General features: G+C 41.2%; 1 protein-coding gene across 4 annotated transcripts in view; it reads right to left on the bottom strand.

The window, feature by feature from the left end:
- Positions 1-7,660: 7,660 nt before the first annotated feature.
- Positions 7,661-20,158, bottom strand: part of ANKRD55 (ankyrin repeat domain 55) — a 211,057-nt gene continuing 198,559 nt past the window's right edge. For all 4 annotated transcript variants that reach the window (XM_075932437.1, XM_075932435.1, XM_075932439.1 and 1 more), the window contains 2 exons: positions 18,776-18,877; positions 7,661-10,785 (listed from right to left, as the gene is read on the bottom strand). In XM_075932437.1, the coding sequence (XP_075788552.1) occupies positions 10,502-10,785; positions 18,776-18,877 (386 nt within the window). In that variant the 3' untranslated portion in view covers positions 7,661-10,501. The remainder of the gene's footprint in view (positions 10,786-18,775; positions 18,878-20,158) is intronic.

Raw genomic sequence — 20,158 nt, 5'->3', positions numbered from 1 at the left:
CCGTCCCACGCACAGTCCCGGAGGGGCACATGGGCAAGTCTAGTCCCTGGGATTCCATCCCACCTCAGTCCCCCTCATCTCTACTACGTAGTTGCGTACTGCCTGGCTGGTAGACACGCTGAAGCAGTGTGAGCATGTCTACCAGCCAGGCAGTACGCAACTACGTACTGATACGCATGATAATAATAAAAGCTTAATTAGAAAATACCGGACATTTATATGTCCGATATTTTCTCAATTTTTTTCCCGGACAGAAATACCAGACTGTCCAGTTCAAAACTGGACAACTGGCAACCCTATCTATGGATTGTGCTGCATCTTGTTGTAATCAGTCACTTTGTAATGCATGGTTTTGTTACTAGCAAAGGTGCACTAGTAAACTAAATTTGGTGTGGGTCAACTAGATGGTAAATGCCTTTGTCCCAGAAGGTGGTCTGACCTGGAAACCACCGTATCTATCACCGGCGGATTTCTCCAGTCTGAAATAAACACAGACACGAATGTCAAATTTAAAAGATATATTGACTACAACAGATGACAGTATAAACCCAGAACACAACACTGTACAAAGAAAACCAACCCCTCACCCTCTGAAATAATAGGGGATAGCACAGTTAACAAGAGAACATAAACTATACTCAGTCTATCTAGGTGGAGGTGACAGCCGAGACTCAGGACCTGCTACCCGTTGGCTGCTTGACAGCCTCAAGGAAGGAACACTGAGGAGTCCAAAGGTGTTTCTCTGTCGATGGTGTAACAGCACGTGAGTAGCACACACACCCGATGGAAATGTTTAGTCCTTGGCTCCGGGGTTAAGGGCTTTCACCACAGTAATCGGAATGGAACTAGGTGGTATGCTTGGTTCGGTGGTGCAGGTAGCTGGAGCCCACAACACTGGGCTATCGCCACAGTGGTGAACTGAAGCACCCTGCTAGCAGATGGGATGGTGGTCTGTCCCGGAGTAGGTCCCGGTCTTCACCACGGTCCTTGGGAACAACAGGCTGCCGACAAACAGGAACCAACAAACCAAAGGAACGAAGGAACCCGATCTTTTCAGGGGTCTGAGCTTATAAAGATCCCAAGGCGGGAAAACAGCAGGAGTGTCTCTAGTGCACAAGATGTGGTGTTGAATGCAAAATAGCGTTCCTGGTGCAGACTTTAGTGCTGTGTGCAGAGCAATTGTGCTGTGTGCACAGCCATGTGCTGGGTGCAGACGATGGTTTTGGCAGCAAAAAGGTCTCTTAGTCCTTTGGGTTCCATTTTGATTTCTGTGTGGAATCCAAGACTCCATTTTGATTTCAGTGTCCTTATGATTATAAATGTTCTTGATCTTAATATACTAAGTTACTGTCAACAGTTTACCTGGAGAGTGTTTTCATTGTTTAACATCAGTGTGCTGACAACTTTTCTGGGTGTTGCCCCATCCTGGTGTCAATGAGATTTGTTATCTTCACAGATTGGGCATACTTGTTTCTAACTCCAGAGCCATGTATTTGCTCTCATCATGATGGGAGTGTTTACATAACCTTCCATTGCCTCCAAGATCCCAGCTGCCCCCTTTTAGTACATCTGAACCTAAAAATGACCTTCAAACTTGTCTAATTAACACACACATTCTTCACTCATACCAAAACACTATCACTACAAAGTACAGACTTATTTGTAATTGCAAATCATAGAGTTCTGTAACATCTAGCACTTACATCAACAAACCCTATAACATATGGTGATCATAATCAGTCACTAGGACTGTCCTGATTTGTTCCTGCCTTGACAATAACAGACAGAGGCAGCCTGTCTGAGGTATCTTTACCAATGGCCCTAAGATTGTTACTTTCTGGTAGTTGGAAAGGGTGGCTGTCAGGGTATATTGAGGCACATTATATTGCATAAGGCTTATTATTATATTCTTGTACAAACACAGAATATTACATTTTAGCTACATGGCTATATATGGAAGGAAAACATTTTATCTTCTTCACATGGCAGCTAGCAATAAAAAGAATAATTAACTATGGAATGGAACTGGCTGTTATGAATTGTTGACTTCATGGTCTAGGGCAGTGTCTGTTCGCTGCTTTTTGGTGACCCCTTATTTGAAGTAAAAGATGTTCAGGATCCTCTTACATTAACTATAAAAGTAGAAGTCAAGAGTGTATCAACGATAATAACAAGACATGCATGTGAGTGTTTTGAGTGGACAGCAAACACCTGGACTTTAAGAATAAAAGTGTGGGCAGTGGAGAAGCAAGATTTTCTTTGCTTTGAATTGTATTAAATTGTTCAATATCTTGCAGCCCCCTCCTCTTTGTCTTTTGGGACCTGCTCTGGGAGGTCTTGATCTACTGGTTGACAAACACCAGTCTAGGAAGTCAGTGAGGTCTTGTTAGTCCATGGTAAATTATTTTGAGAAAATAAGGACGCAGATGTATTAATTGGAAAGGGATCAATGTAAGAAAACCTAAGGGTATATCTGCACTAGCTCCCTAGTTCGATCTAGGGAGGCTAATGAGGGTGACCAAAATTGCAAATGAAGCGCAGGATTTAAATATCCCATGCTTCATTAGCATGTTCCCGGCCAGTCGCCATTTTAGAAATTGACTAGCCCGAAGTAACTGCCCATGTCTACACGCAGCAGTGAAATGGGATTCCGAATTAAAGCCCTAAATCGAATTAGCTGTTATTCCTCCTGCAATGAGGTTTACCAGCTAATTCAATTTAGGGCTTTAATTAAGTATCCCGTTTCACTGTCCTACACTTCAGTTCCTACACTTCAGTTAGTCTATAAGGTGCCACAGGACTCCTCGTCGCTTTTGCAGATTCAGACTAACACGGCTACCCCTCTGATACGTTTCACTGTCGTGTGTAGTCGCGGGCAGTTACTTCGGGCTAGTCAATTTCTAAAAATGGTGACCGTCTGGGAACATGCTAATGAAGCGCGGGATATTTAAATCCCGCACTTCATTTGCAATTTCGGTCACCCTCATTAGCCTCCCTAGATCGAACTAGGGGGCTAGTGTAGACATACCCTAATTTTGTTCCATACCCTTGAGAGCCCCTTACAATTCCAAACATGTAATAAATAGCATCCGCTGACTTCTTAGTTGAACTAGGTGTCTCTCAAATGCAAGATGGGCTAGGTCCTATCCACCCAATACTCTAGAAAAGGGCCATGCATTTGCCTTAACTCTGCAAATGGGGATTTATCTGATGTTGAGTGGAGTAGAGCTGTTAACCACTCTCTCTCCATCTCTTTGGCGGAAAGGACATGTGTGCCCAGGAGGTGCTGACATCAGAGGAATGTACTAGTGCTCATGTGATCCTTGAGTAATGCAATGGCCTGTTGGGGCAATTAACTGCTTGCACACGATAGGAGTCTTGAGGTCATTCTGATTTGCAATGGGCAGCTCTTGGGAATCCCAGGGATATTTTCTCCTCTTTTTCCTTTTCAGAGTTTGTGCTGAGGGAAATTTGCCCAGACACGAGGTCTGGGCTCTGATTCAGAAAGGGTAACGTTAATTGAACTTCTCCACTGGGATAATGCAACTTGAGCACTTCCAATGAATAGTGTTCTCATTTGTATGTCAGGGAGAAAGAGACCCTAGGGACAGTGATAAAGGATTACATAGATTTCTAAGCTACTGCAGTATGTCATTTCTCATGTGTACTGAAATATTGCTACATTAAAAATGGAAAAAAGCTATTGTGAATGAGGACTTAGTTGGAGAACTCTGGAAAGACATTAGATATTTTTCTTTTTCAAGAAAGTCTGAAACCACAAACTATAAATGCATTATACACTAGGACTTTTAAAACATTCAGCTCCTGCCCAGTAAGAACTCCATACACAGAGCACCATTAATGTTTGTAAGGGTTACATGGACACCACAGAGCTGCCTGCTCCTTCTCCCCCTGCTGCCTCTGATAGAGAGGCAGCCACACTGGGGTGGGGTGGGAGTGAGAGGTGCAGGTGAGAGCCAGTACACACAGGAAGCCGGATTTCAAGCTGGCTCCCTGTGCATACCAGCTCCTGTGGAGCTGCCTGCCCCCCACACTGCTGCTTCTGTATGAGGCTAGGGTTGCCAGGTGTCCGGTATTGACCTGGACAGTCTGGTATTTTCGCCTCCTGTCCTGTAAAAAATTGAGAAAATAGTGGACAACTGAAATGTCCGGTATTTTCTGATTTTTTTTCCCAGCCAGGAGGCAAAAATACTGGACATCAGGCAACTCTACAATACACTCGGCAACTGGGCCCAGCCCCTGGCCCGGGACCCCCTGCCTACCTGGTTCTGCAGGGAAGCTGCATTCTGGCTCCATCAAGAAAACAAAATGGCCACCGGCAAAAAGCCTAAAGAACTGAAGCAGGGGGAAGCAATGCCTTCTTTGGGTCTTAGTGCTCAACTGCTCCACTGTTATTATCCCTATTCTGGCTCTGCATGCACTTAAAGCTGTTTTAATGCTGTTTAATTTAATTTATTTATTTAGCCTAACTCTTGGTGTCCTTGGTTTTTTTGCTCAACAACTTTTGTCTCCCCCCCCCCCTTTTTTTCCCTCAACAGAATTTTTTCCCCGGTGTTTTTTTTGGGGGGGGAGGGTGGGGAGGTGTTCGGTATTTTTGGTTAAACCATCTGGCAACCCTATATGAGGCTAGGTCTACACTATCGCTTTTTTCAATTTCCTTGTAGAACAAAGTATACAGGACTCCCTGAAAGAGCGCGTTTGCTCTTCCACAAAAAAAAGCAGAAGAGCAAATGCAATCTCTGGAGATAGCAGAGTTTGTCTGGGATACCATAGGTATCCTGGAAAACCCCCACAGTGTAGACGTACCTTCAGAAGCAGTGCAGGGGACAGATTAAAGACAGTGCTCACATGGAGGTAGCTTAAAAAATTTCAGCAGTAACAATAAATGTTTGTTAACATCCCTACACCGGAGTAGCCTTTTCCACCTCTGCAATCACTCAGCCACCTGGGCCTCTAAACCTTGCCAGTTCTCTGGTGTGGAGGGATGTGTAGCAGAAAGAGCAATGGATCCTTGCTCCAGTGGATGGCCTGAAACATGGGTGGGAGGGAGCTTGACCACCCGACCCTGACCAGTAGGCCAGAGCTTTTGAGGTAAAGCTAAGGAGCTGGTAATAGAAAGAGGGTTACAGACACTCTTTTTTGGCATGCGGAAGGATTTAGCTAGAAAAGTGGAGAATGCGAGCCATGGGTAGGCAAGGTAGGAAGTAGTTAATGGGAGTGTCAGGAAGGTTTGTGTACAGACAAACCTTAGCTGCTAGAGACAGGGCCCTTGACTGGAACCTAGAGCTGAGGGTGGGCCTGAGTTCCCCAAACAGCCACTGAATGAGTAGAACAATTTGGGCAGTGAATTTGAAGACTGCCTGGTCCTGGGCTCAGCCAGGGCAGTGGGCGTAAGGACAGCCTGAGATGGCAAGGAAGACTGTGATAGTACCCTAGAAGGGGAGAACTCTTGTGACTGGGCTGGAAGATTAAGCAACTTAGTGAAATTCTATGTAATCTAACGTATATTTTTAGGCAGTATAGTATGTTCATTATCATGGTAACTGAAGATCTTTTTGCATGAGCATTAATTCCCCCAAATACTAGCACTTAGTATTTTTTACATCAGGATACATGAGAATAGTCGCACAAACTTAATTTTACACATGAAAATTTGTTTTAACTTGGAACAAAATTACTTAAGTTAAAACATCCTGCACCGTAATAGTAGAAAGGTGGAACTCTGCACAGGGGTAAATATATTACTGAGTGGGGGCAACAGACCAAATACTTAGCCAGATTGGAGCACAATTTTTTTGGAAGGAGTCAGTCTTTCATTTCACAAATCTATTGCACCTGTAAGAAGAATATGTTGAATGTGCAGTATATTACAAAAATACCATAGGATTGAAATGTTCCGTGTGTGTATATATTCATTTCCAAATCCCTGCATTGGTCAGACTCTCCTCTGAGTGATACTGCTGCAACACCCAAATATTTGCATTAGTGAAACTGACAGAAGAACGTGTCCAAGTATTTCTATAAATGAACAAATAAATAAATTAAATAATGGTTTTGCCTGCCTCACTGAGCATTTCTTGGAAGCTAATAATCAATTGTATATAACCTTAAATACTTCATTTGGTCATTATTTTCCAGGAAAACTCAGGCCATAATGACCTCTTGGGGTTGGAGTAGTTACGGGTTCATTTATTATCTTTAGTATTCTCAAATGAACAATATGTTTCCAGTTAAGAGAGAGAGACTGTAAACTTGTCTTTTTATTTATTTACTGCACAGTTATTACTGGGGTTCATTGCCAAGGAGGTCATGATAGTTCCTGGTAAGATTACTTCTGAGAATAACATTGAGTACTTTCTCAGAGCATGCTCTGGATGTTTTCAAGTTCAATGTCTGGCATACTATCAGTCATGTAATTTCCAGTATCTTATGGAAATGCATCAAAATATCAAAATAATGTACATGATCCTGATTCAGAAAAGCATATATGTAAGTCCATCTCTACATGCTTAACTTTACATTAACATCTCATTCTTGAAAAGGGTTGCTTTCCTGGTGTGGGACTATCAGAAAAGAAAAAAAAAACCTAACCTTTTTTGGGAAAAGGAAAAAGTGTACAGTATGAAAATGTCAATTGGCTGAGGTCACCTGGCTAGCATACAAAACACTGTGAATTATTATTGTGAGGATGTGTGACACAGTGCTTTTATAGTAAGCAATGGCACTTCTAACTTCAAATTACTACAACTTATATTCTATATAGTTTGGATTCTGTGTGGGAGAATGTATTTTCTTTGATCTAGATCCATGCTCAGCTGAAAATGGCTGGGAACATTAGCTTATTATTCAGCTTTGTCTGTGCAAGACTGCTAAAATGTTTCTGGACATGTAAATTTGTTACCTGACACTTTATTTTCTGGGAATGATCTGACCCCTACTCCCAGGGCCGGATTAAGACTTTTAGAGGCCCTAAGCACTGAAAAGATTATGGTGCCTCCCAAATGTAATTCAAAATAAAAACAATACTATACCATAAAATAAAATTGTATTTTTCGAAATGACACAAAACTGACATGTCTTCTGAAATTAAAATAGCTTCTTTCTAGATTTTCTGATTGCAAAATTCTGGATACGTTCATCGAAGCTGACTTGACGAAGCACATCCGCTTCCATACACAATAGGGAAAGTGAATTGAGTCTGTCCTGACACATTGTTGTTCTCTGAGGGTTTTATATTTTTTTCAGCTGAGAAAAAGAGTGTTCTGCAGAGTTCTGACTTCCCACGATGACAGCTTCAATGCTTTTTTTGAAATATCACATTTTTTCAAAAAAAATCTTTTTTTTGGTGCCCCTGCTTTGCTGGTGCCCTAAGCACGTGCTTAGTCTGCTTATTGGATAATCCAGCCCTGCCTACTCCAAGCTTGGTCAAGTTGTCTTGCTCTTCTTAGAATTTTGGAGGCAGTTCAGACTTGTCCATAGATCTACTGGCTATGCACCTGATTCACATGAGTACTCTCAAAGTACCCCCTTCTTACACAAGAGCCGTTCTTAGTGAAAAAAAAGAGGAAGAATGGCTCTTGCACAAGAGGGTTTTTTTGTGCAAAAAGGAGCCGTGTAGACAAAGCCTAAAGCCTCATGTGCAAAAACAGAGCCTCATTAATTATGCAAATGAGGCACAGCGATATTCCACGCTTTGCTCATTTGCATTTTTTTTTGCGCAAGAGGGGGCAGTCTAGACATAACCACTATGTTTTAGATAGTAATGCTTTTTAATCTGAAGAGAACATTTCACAGATACCTGAAGAACTCATCTTAAATGGGGCAGGCTAAGCAAGTGGTTAGTCCAAAAAAGGAACAATACTACTTTATTCTTATTTAACATTTTCCATTCTAGATCCTAACCTCTCTCCCAGTCAAAGACACTGGACATAATGAGTAGCAGGGATTAAGGAAATGTACCATCACACGAAGCTGCTGTGACCTTGTCCCCATTTCGAATCTTAAGGTATGTCTCCATTGCAAGACTATTTCGAAATAACTAGCACTATTCCAAAAGCGCTTAGTCTGCATCTGCACAGCAGGCAGTTATTTCAAAATAGTGTCAAAATACTGTCAAGCTGGAGGACTTCTTATTCTGACTCCTGTAGCCCTCACTGTACGAGGAGTAAGGGAAGTCGGAGGAAGAGTGCTCTATTTCGAAATAAATGCTGTGTAGACGCTCCCTATTTCGAAAATAAGCTATTTTGATAATATGCAATTGATGTAGCTCAATTTGCGTAGCTTATTTTGAGTTAAGCCCTGCATTGTAGACACATCCTTAGAGACCAACTACACAACAGTCACCTGCTGGACTGGTAGGTGGCCTGATGCCATTTCTCTCTGGCAGCCTAGGGTTCTCCTACTTCCTGAACAGGCAATGGCAACAGCTGGGAGAAGACTCCTCCCCCCAGAGTAAGGGATGGATACCCTTGTCTTCCAGAGAGGCAAAGGCCTTGGCATGGGGCTTCTTCACCAGAAGAAAAAGCAGAGTCCTTCTCCCATCATGCCAACAGGCATCTACTTCTTTGATCCCTTCAAGGGACAAGAATGACAACAAGGGACCATTAAGTACTTACCCAAAGAGCTGGGGTATATCTGCTTGGGCGAATGGTTGGTGGGCCAGACCTGCTATACATAGCACTTCTTTCCAGCGGGTCTTAGCATTCACCCCACTTTGAGAAGCAGGGACAATTTACAGCTTTTCAGTGCTATTGTTTCAGGCAGCCTGCATACAGAAGAAGACATCACTGTGGTAACACATGGATCTCCTTCTCAAACTTTCTGTACAACCATGAGGGTGTACAGAATACTTATTGTTTTCTTGAAAGTTTAGGTCCCGATGTAATAGCATTTCTCCAGAAGAGGGGGTCTTGAGATTATTGTGTTCCCATCTGTAGAGTTTCATAGATGTTCACAGATGACCAAGTGGTAGGTTTTCAGATTCCTGCTCTGCTGGCTGACACCTTTACTGTACAGGAGGCTGTTGTGTAATGCATTGAGTGGGTTGTGCATTCATTTGGAGTTACTATTAACTGAGTGTGCTTAGGTGACACAGCTTTTTATCCATCTATCTATAGAAGATTTGGGTGCTTTCAGGACCACCATTTAGGACCTGATATTTAAATCAGGCACTCAGGTGCAAGACCAGGAATCAGGAACTCATTTATAGGAGTTCCTTCCCTTCTACTGTCAAAGAATAGCTCTTGACCGTTGGGCAGTTTTTTGTCTCAGGACATCTGCAAGAAGGACAAGCCATCTATTTCTTTGACTAGATCACCTTGCATTGAAATCAGACCTAGGGATATGCTGTGTTGGATTTGGCCTCTACTATGAGGCAATTAAGAAAGAATCATATATCTAGAACTGCTTGAGACTGCTTGTTCCATTCTCTTAGGCAGAGTGGAAATTTTGAGTTAACCAATCCATATATCTGACTAGAAATGGAGAAGAAAGTTATTAATTGATTACTATAATAGGGAAAAGTAATAAAATGAGTACCCTGGAGCAATCTTAAGATGACTAACTCTGTCTGCCTCCAGTAAAATACAGTGTTAGGAAATGTTTTGTGAAAGACCATAAATCATGCCCAGTATAACGAAATGCAAATTACTGTTGCTTGAAAGGCTTTGTTTTGATTTTTGTTTAATTTTTAGATCAGAAAGATTAAATTGTGAAATAACAGCTAATCACACTGACCTGATTGAGTAATCCTTGTTTATGAAAATAATACAGTGTCTTGGTTTTTGCAGAATAGAAAATATTAAATAAATCAGATACATAAATCAATCTGTGCAATCAGCAAACATTTTGAAAGGCCCATACCATGGCCTTGTCTGTCCTGCAAATATTTGTTTTTTATATTACATTTTTTGGCACATGGAGATCACAAAAATCACCAATTCACAGTGTAGAAAATGTATTAGAAATAAATCAGAAAATAACTACTGATTTACCAAAACTGATGTTTCCTTAGAGTTGAGAATTTTAGCTTTTAAAAAAGTTGGTTTTCAACAGCATGTGGCTTTAACATCAGAGTCTTAGCTTTGTGAACTGCAGTAGAACCTCACCAACTCATGTTTCACTTATACAAACACCTTATGAGTCACACACAAAACCTGTCATTCTAGCCCTCCCTCTCAGCAAAGATTTAATAGCATAGTGGAGTTGATGTTACTAGGGTCTCCTTTAAGAAAATATACTACATTATATTTACTACTCACTGTCAAATGAATCATAAATTAAATCTACACTAGAAATGTCAAAATAATGCACAAAATACCTTTGTGTGATGCATTATCCTTGCTTTTTAAATTGTTTAATCATTAACAGTCTAGTTCATATCTGCTTTCATGAGTGTAAATTAGTGAGGTTCTACTATAAAGCAATATTGTAAAAAGCTTAGAAATATTTCCATCTACATATCTGAGGCCAGCAAGATGAGCTAATTTTCACTGTCTGATTTGCTGGAAAATTTCTTAAAATATTCTACTGTGAGAGTGGACTCCTTCTGGCTCGGGATAGCAGGCAACACACGGCTTGTTCTGAGAGACTCTCCTGATAGAACAGGTAAGAAGGAATACAGTGAATGACTCTGAGAAAGTCCTCCTCTCTGGGATTTGGAGGTAAGTGCTGGTGGGAGAATAGTTGTGCCAGTCCTTAAGGAGTTTAAAGACAGAGACTTTGACTTCTTGACACCCTGAGAAACTTCAGTAGGTGGTAGCTGGACTGAGGAAAAAGAAGAGAAAGAGTGTCCAGAAAATCAGAAACAAATTCTATAATTTGCTAGCTTGTCAGTTTCTTGTTCTTCTATATTTATCTTGTGTTATATATATACTTAAACTGACCATGTGAAATTTAGAAACAATACTGAAAATGAGCAAAAATTACTAATGTAATTTAAAACACATCCTGGAAGAACTAACCATGTGTGGAAATACTTTTTGTGTGGGATAACCAAGCCAACAATGCCAATGACAGATGATTTACAAGAAGTTTTCAGTGATCTGTGAACCCGAATAGCTTCACTTTTTATAACCACTGAAATACATGGATACATATCAAAAACTTCTTTGAATCTGAACCTTACTGACTTCATCCCTTCTTTTGACACTTCTTCAGTTCTTTTCTCCTACCTCATAATCCATCTGATGGGGATTTCCTCTGCGCAAATTTAAGAAATTCTACAAGTCAACATGGAGGAAAATTCTCTCTTAAACTGATGTTAATCTAGAGTAATGCCACTAAAACAATAGAATACATCCAAATCTATATTAATTGAATAAAGAGAATTTGGAGCAATTTTTGTTAGAATCAACAGGACACATCTTTAACTGGTGTCAGTTGAGTATCTTCACTGAAGTCAGGGGCGCTATGGCAAATTTGTAACAGCTGCATGGAATGGATGGCGGTAGAACCACTGTGCCAGAGAAGCTGACTGCTACCATCCTGAGGCTGCCAAGGTGGCCCCACATTATGCTCCTTTTGCTGCAGTTCCGATGCACCAGGAAGAGGAGAGAGCCTCCTCCCACCTGATACCATAGGATGGGGAAGAGAGAGAGTCAGAGAGAGCAGAGGGGGTGAGGCAGAGAGGATTCATGTGGGGCTTATGTGGGGGCCCAACTTGAAAGTATTGGTTCCCTGGGAAAGTGAACCTGTTAAAGCTAGTTTTGATTCTAATTAAATTAGAAATGCTTTTTTGCTGAATTGCTGGCCAACTCTTGTGCTTTTTCGTTCTCCAGATTTTCCAATTCGTAATTTGGGTTAAAATCTGGAATGTTTGCAATAGGGAAAAGGGATTTATTTTCTCTCTAGTTCTCTTCCAACCTACAGAGGAGCCTTCACTTAAGGATAAGTATACATTTCTGAAGGGCATGATTTAAAAAAAATTAATCCACAGTAGTCAATATTTATATTGCCTCAATGTTCTTGTTAAATAAAAAAAAACTGTGTTTAGCTGTGTTGGAGTGTTCTCAATCCCATAGTGTTTTGAGCAGGCTGGCTTGTTAGTGCCACAGAATATTTGGAATAACTACCCAACCTACCTCTGCAAGTGAGAGCTTTACTGGAGTTTAAACTTTGTGGCTACGTCTACACTGGCCCCTCTTCCGCAAGGGGCATGTAAATTTCACGAGTCGTCGTAGGGAAATCCGCGGGGGATTTAAATATCCCCCGTGGCATTTAAATAAAAATGTCCGCCGCTTTTTTCCGGCTTTTAAAAAAGCCGGAAAAGAGCATCTAGACTGGCCCCGATCCTCCGGAAAAAGTGCCCTTTTCCGGAGGCTCTTATTCCTACTTTGAAGTAGGAATAAGACCTTTGAAGTAGGGCACTTTTTCCGGAGGATCGGGGCCAGTCTAGACGCTCTTTTCCGGCTTTTTTAAAAGCCGGAAAAAAGCGGCGGACATTTTTATTTAAATGCCGCGGGGGATATTTAAATCCCCCGTGGATTTCCCTACGACGACTCGTGAAATTTACATGCCCCTTCCGGAAGAGGGGCCAGTGTAGACGTAGCCTGTGTGTCCTTTCCCTGCTGAACCAGTCTGCCTGTCTCACCAGCAAACTCCTCAAGACTCTGACAGTCTTAATCTTATGTGATATATGGTGCTCACTAGAAGTGTTCCCTAGTGGTTAGGGTGCTAGGTCTTGATTTGCTCCACATTCAGTATCTCCCACTGGTTACTGTAATGTCCAGTGGTGGTCTGCCTTCTGATGGGCATCCACCTGACTCTCTAGTCAGGTCACTTTTAGCTGTGGATCATCCATCCTCCCTCACTAGGCTCAGAGATCTGCAGTCTGTGATCCTTGGTAACAAGCCTCTTGAGCAGTGTTTCTTAAACTTTTTAAGACCGAGGAACACCAAACAATTTTTTTTAAGGAGAAACATCATGGATTTTTTGTTGAGGAAAAAAAGGGGGGAGTTCAGGGGGAAGTTATTGAGCCAAAAAAACCTGCCTGCCCCTTTAACGTTGGCCATTTTTTAACTCTGTTGTTCTCTGCGGAACATCTCTGACTGCCTCGCGGCACACTGGTGTGCCACGGAACACAGTTTAAGAAACACTGCTCTTGAGGCTTCAGAGTTCCTGTGGCCAGGCATGTGATCAGCATGTAATTTTCTGACAGCCTTACTGCATTAGCCAATGTCTCAGGTCTGTGTCACAACACTTTCCCCTGTCTGCAAGCTGAGAGAATCTTTGTGACCTGCTCAGTTGGAGCCAGAGCCAATAAGGTTCTTTAAGGCTCTGAGCCACTGCTTGAGTGGAAATCTTTCCTGGTGAAAGTGCTGTTAATGGGTCTCAGCCATGATACCAAAGATGTCTCAGATGGCTGCCTTGACCCTCGCACAGCATTTAGGATCTGCCATGCCACTTGAGTTTGCTTGATGAGATACACTGCCAGAAAAACTGTTCAGATGGCCATTGAGCTGCTGTGCCAATCTTCTTAAAAGTGAGTGTCAGAGTTGTCCCCAGACACTATCTGCATGAGTTTTACCAGAAGGTTTGGGGTTGGAGTGGGGCTTGGGGTCCTGGCCACACAATCTGCACTTGCCCTTACTGATTGTGAAATGCTTGCCACCTGCTGGACAAAGTGTTGTTGTTGCTCTAATTGTTGTGCCATCAGGTCTGCCATTGTTCTGATTATTGCTATTGCTGAGTGGCCATTTGTTGAAACATCTGGTTCTATTGCTGCTGCTGTTGAGCTAGCTGTTGTTGCTGGCTGTCCATCTTCTTGAACAGTTCATCTATATCCAGTTTTTTTCTTTCAAGGCTTTACGGCTGAGCTGGGATGAATTCCCACATGCTCCACCAACTTGTGATGGGTGGTGCTCACTGGTGGTGTCACCAAGTCGTTAGGCTATTAAGTCTTACCTTGCCTTTGCCTTCAAAATCTTCCACTACCTACTGTCATGGCCTGTGTCAGTCTGCATTTTGGTAGATGTTTGCCTGACCCTCTGGTCAGGTCACCAATCAACTGTATCCCTTTGTGGGGTAACAGAATTTCAAGGATGATATTGTGCCACACACGCTCCCGAAAGGGTGGTGGGGAAAGCTTCTTCAGTCCATTTGGTGTCCCCTATGGTGCCAGCCAGGCAGTTTACAAAGTCTTTACCCTCTCTGGGTCTTCCAAAACAAGGTGGTTGGTGTGGGAGCTTGAGCCCTCCCACTCCACTGGGGCTATGTCTAGACTGTAGGCTTCTTTTGAAAGAAGCTTTTCCAGAAGAGAGCTTCCAAAAAAATCTTCTTTCGAAAGAGAGCATCTACACAGCAAAAGTGCATCGAACAAGCGATCTGCTTTTTCGAAAGATAGCGTCCAGACTGAATGGACGCTATCTCGCATTTAAGCTGTAATTACTATGGATGGAGTGGCCATCAGGGCACCTGTGCTTTTTCAGCTTTCTTCTTCTTTTGAAAGAACTTCCTCTTCTCCGTCCACATGCCTTTTCCCAAAAGAGCTCTTTCGGAAAAAAGCTTCTTCCTCGTAGAAAGAGATTTACCAATATCGGAAAAAGTCTGTTCTTTCGATTTTTTTTTTGAAAGAATGCAATTGCAGTGTGGACGTAAGTGAAGTTTTTCTAAAAAAACCTGTGCAGTGTAGACATATCCTGGGTCCTGTAAGAAGCAACAATGTCTGGCACCTGGATGTGCTTCCCTGGGCCGCTTCCTACCACTCACCCCACAGTCGTACAGTTTGTCACAGTAGCAAAGGAATGGGAGAATAATTAAAACTTACACCCCTATGGGCTCAGCAGGCAGGGTCTTTCTCCCAAGAAAAGATTATTTTAGCATCCTTCAGGATCTTTCAGAGTAGATCTCTCTCCCTGTCCTGTCAGGCATCTTCTGATCTCTCTGGCTCCTATTTAAATGCCAACTCCAGATGGAGTATGTGCTGTAAGAGTTACTCCTTATAACCTTTACTTCTGTTATGGGCTAAGTACACCCCATAACACCTTGCCTTGCAGGTAACATTCAGTAATAAACCCTAGTTCCTGAACTTCCAGAAGATCATTCTTTGGAATATTCATCCCTTCCAACTGGACAGTCACAGAAATTATCAAATCTGCTGTCTCTAAAGAGACTGAATACACTCCAGCCTGTGGTCTCAGTTGAGGAAGCACCTCACTTTACTATAACAGCACTGAGATAAATTAATAAAACAAGAATAACATATGTAAGTGATATGAAGCAGAGATAATAGAAATACAAAATAGTTACAAATAAAACACTCTTTCTAGAGTCTAAAACTCAATTACAATCCTGGTGTCAGGCAATTTCTCATCTACAATCAGTTTTGTACCCTCAATCTACATGGGTGGGAGATCCATCTTTCACAGATTCCAAGAGTGTTGGCTCCTTTTGTCCCGTAAGTGATAAATAAACAAAGAATTCCTCTTTTTTGCTTTTTATAGTCCAGAAAACCTTTGAGCTGAATTGTTTGAAGAGGTAAGCCCAGATAAACTTCCTCTCCCCTCTTGCTTGTTCTTTGTTTCATAGGCACCTTTCCTCTTCTTTCAGGCAGCTATCTCTTGTGATTGGCTTGAGCACTTTGTAACCAAGCCGTCCGGTTTTTTTCATTGGCCTGTGGTCCATTCAGATAGGTAAATGCTCATTTCTTTGTCTAAGGTAGGGTTGTTTTATCAGCTGTCTCCACAAGATACTTTAACTTATTTCCAGCATATGTATATAACTCTCTATATATGACATGCACATACATACACACACAATGATATTCCTGAATTGCGAGACACCAGTTTTCATGTGATGCCGCCCAAGACATTGACAAAATATTTTGACAGTTGTATGTTTTGGGTGTGAACTTTGCCAGCCGGAATACTGTAAATTGATTCCTAGGTCATATTCCTCTAGAATTCATTGCTAATTTGTACCCAAATGTCTTCTGAAAGAATAACTTTTTAGAGTCTGGCAAACTTATAGCTTGCATTTCAGAACTGAACCAGATCTACTCATATTTATATTTAGGAGATAAGAATTTCACCACCATTCCAACCCCTTTATGACACCAGAAGAACAGCATAAGAGGGCCTTAAACGCCCAATATTTTGACAGGGGAGGCCTCCTCCCTTGAAAGAGCTGTAAAAGCCAGCCACAAGGCTGTTTTCTGAGGACTCTTTTGCAAGCCTTTGGTTAGGGGCTATATACCAGAGCAGGAAGGGTGTGTTGTGGGTGGGACAGCAGCACTGACAACTGCATAGATTCCAGGACAACATGGCAGACATGGGAGGTTCAGCCTAGTTCCTCCTCCCATCATATACTTTTCTCTTCTCTGAGGTTTCTGCTTCAGGGCTCTACTTATAAACTTTTTTCTGAAAAGTATTTTTAAAGTTGTTGTAAGGCAGATACATCTTCCTTTTTTTCTGCTTCACTTCCTTTTTTGGGGTGTAAACACTTCTGTTTGCATTCATAGAGGTTTCACTTCTCTAATTATTTTTACTTTTATTTTGTTGTCACATTTTTATTCTATGTATTTAGCACTTATTTCAATTTAATTAAAATCATTACTTTTTTTTTCTATTTGAATCCTAGCATTCTTATTTAGGTTAACATCTCTGGGAGTAAAATTTCAAGAGTGGAAATGCAGATCTATTGAAATCAATTCAATTTCAGTAGATCTAGGACTTCTATTCGAAGTTTTATTTCCAAGGAAGTTTAGCTGAGTGAGATAAATTCCAACAGCACTGGATTTCACACGTGATATTTAATTTTTTCACTGCTGTTTTCTTGAGCAAGTGAAATATGAAATCAATTTTCCAAATCAGCTTTTCTTTTTATTATTTGTATCTGTCCTAGGAAAGATGGTTCCTATACATAACACTGTGGCTAAACATTAATACTTAACAACTCTATCTTTGTTTCTTTTTTACTGTTACAGTAATGTGCTGCCTATAGCTAAAAATACCATTTGATTGTGTGAATGATTAAGTCTACATAAATACAGATGACTATGAACTCCCCCTCAAAAGCTATACCTAAAAACATAATCAGAGATAAGCCAGGAATCCATCAGAGTTTAAAATGAAAGACAAATTGAAGCTCTGATTCTGAAAGCAGCTAAAAGAATTTTTCCTTCACCACATGGAGTGTCACTTCAACATACTTCATGTCTTCACTTCAAAAGAGAAGAGGTGAACATGAGTTGCTCTTTTACTTTCTAGACAACAGTAGAATTCGATGTTCTGTTTTCTAACCACCATGGCTCATAATAGCACACTCTGCACTTTAATGATACAATCTCATTAATGTGCAGAGCAGGGCAAGGAGTGCTGCTTCCTTTATTTTTGTTGTTGTTATTAGCAATGTTGTCAGCTTCAGCTGCAGAGACACAAATTCCTGAATGGTAGAACTCAGGTTCTAATGGGCTAGAAACCTTTTGCTTAGCTTATGTGTAATAGGACTGGCTAATTTGTGCTCTGGTAAATGGCAAACCTACAACTCATTCAAAATAGATGAATGGGTTTGGACCTTAATGGAGCACAGAAATGTAAGACCATGTTGCTGTACTGAGAGTGGGGCTGGCACTGGTGAAATAAGAAACCCAAGTGTCTGACCATGTCTAGCTCTGAAATTGACCTGTCAATTTCGTCCTCTGACCTGACTCCCCCATGTTGATGCTGATCTGTGGGGCAGGGAAGGTCCTCTTTGCTCTTTCAGCAGCTGTGTTGGGATTGCAATGGGAATGAAAAGGAACTGTCTGGCAGTCTGTAACAAGAGCGGCTCTCATTATCTACCTGCTCCCTTTGATTACAGCAGAAGTTACCAAGACAGCCACTATTGCAAGAACTAAGCACAGTCATAGGGAATGAGTGAAGGCAACTGCCACCAGTTTCCTGTGAAGGAAGAGACAGCGTCAAGCTCCATCTCCCATCCTTTCACTTGTAAATTGGATTGTGAGGCTTAGGCCCATCAACTATACACATATGTAGATTTCTATGATGAAATAATGACAAAGCAGCTCGGACACTATAGTAATGCACACACTGTCAAAACCTAGACACCTAGTTTACTGTAGAAAGAAACTAATGCTGTGAAAATTCTATTGTAGTAGCAACATATAATACAGTACATTTGATTGAATATGAGGATATGAAGTTATATGCTCTTGCTTAAGAGCAAGTCCAAGCATCAGACCATAATACTGAATAAACAGATAAGCACAAACCACCTTCTCTCTCTCAAGAAAACTATTTAGTTTTTAGTAGGCACACAATGTTTCCGATCTAATTCTCTTTCGAGCTGTGGTCACAGACAAGGACATATAAATACGAGCACATATTATGGGAGATGATGGAGTTTCTTCATAGTCTCTATAGTAGAGCCATGGTGTATCTGTTTTTAATCTCACACATCAAGCATTGCCCTATTACGCACCAAGCAGGACACATCTTCACTCTTCAGTGGCACTGTACCTATCATAAGGTTCTACAGCACATTGTATATACATCCCTGCCTTCCTGTGTGGTAGAATATTGCTTTGGAATATCTAGGAAGACACATTCAGTTCTGCTGGAAGCTGATCATATCACATCTGCAACATTTTCAGCCTCTGCTATTCTAGAATTAAATTCTCCTATATGGTAAAGCTGATAACTGCTGCTAGACCAATATCAAACACATCTAGGATAAAGAAAAACAAAAAACCAATCCCAATGCAACTGCTTTACGGATCCACATCAGAGTGCTACATTAATTTAGATGTTCTACTTACTTTTCTGAACACAGTGGTGTGGTATTGGAGCTAGATTGTTCCGAACAGGAGTAAGGTCTTTTACTTTGGGTCGGTCTAGGGACATCTGTTGAAAACTTTTCCCTGTGATAGAAAAATATAGACATGCTGTATGTACTAGGAAATAATATAGAGGATGATAGTACTGGCTGATAGACTAATAACTTCTATGTTAATATTCAGAAATGGGTGCTTTCATGTCAACAGAAAACCAACTGAAAATGGCTAGATGCGGGGGGGGGGGGTCTGGGGATTGCTGATATTTATTTAAATTCAGTTATAAAAATGATTCAACATCATTAAGTTGTGCACATAGCAAGTGCATGTAAGAACATGACCTTGTTCCTGTTACTCTGGTTTTCGTTCATTCATATTGTGACTAACATTCATTTGTACTGTTTTGTTTCAGATTGGCCCCAAATCTTGTAACTAGATCCCCATGGGAAACCAATAAGGCTGCACACTCGTGTGAGTGTCCATCTGTAGTATTGAAAGGCAGGCCATTTTTCTAAAGTAGTTTGCAGTTCCCCATTTCTGAAATGAGATACTCTAGTCAGAGTTTCTTAGTTACTGTCCTCTGCATAGACAAATATAGTTCATCACACAAGTCCTGGACCAAAGTCCATTGATAGAAGTGAGAGTCTGTCCACTGACTTCTTTGGGCTTTGGCTAAGGCTAAAATAGCTTTGATAAAAATATGAAGAAGTCCTGTAGAAATCAGAGATTTCACCCCACTACTAGAGTCTAACTGCAGGTAAACTCCTTAGACCTGCTTTTTCTTTGGTTTGCATTCTGTTTAATCCTTAATATCTGTCAGAACTGTTCCTCACTCTAGCACTCCTACTGCAGAAGATGGGGCCCCACAGGAGACCTTAAATACCTTGCCTCTATAGGCTCTGTTTACAAAAACTTCCCAGAGTCACAGATGCACTGGCTTTGAGAAACAAAAGATGCCACCATCAAGTGATTTAAACCCTTAAAAAAAGAAGAAGGAAAAACACCTGAATTCCTTTCCCAGAGATATCCCACACTCTTTTACCACAAAAGAGCTTGAAAAATCAAAGAGAAAATAAACTTCAGGCTCTGGTAGCTCACCTCTTAGTCTGAGGCATGTATACACACACACAGATAGACTTCCTGTTTCTTTCTAGGACACAAGACTCAAATCATCACCTTAAAAAAAGTGATTTTATTAACAAAACAAAAAAGATATACTTGATAAAGCAAACTTAGTTGCTAGGTGTTACAGAGCAACTGAGTAAATCAAATTAAAACACAGAGACCATCTCTGGGTATGCTCTTAGATTGTGAATGGGGGAGGGAAGGCATAGGTTCACACAGAGAAGTTTAAACAAGCAACCAAAA

This window comes from Pelodiscus sinensis, chromosome 6 (genome assembly GCF_049634645.1).
Source record: "Pelodiscus sinensis isolate JC-2024 chromosome 6, ASM4963464v1, whole genome shotgun sequence".
Lineage (NCBI taxonomy): Eukaryota > Metazoa > Chordata > Testudines > Trionychidae > Pelodiscus > Pelodiscus sinensis.
The sequence above is the reverse complement of the archived record's forward strand: the minus strand, read 5'-3'. Positions and strand labels throughout refer to the sequence as shown.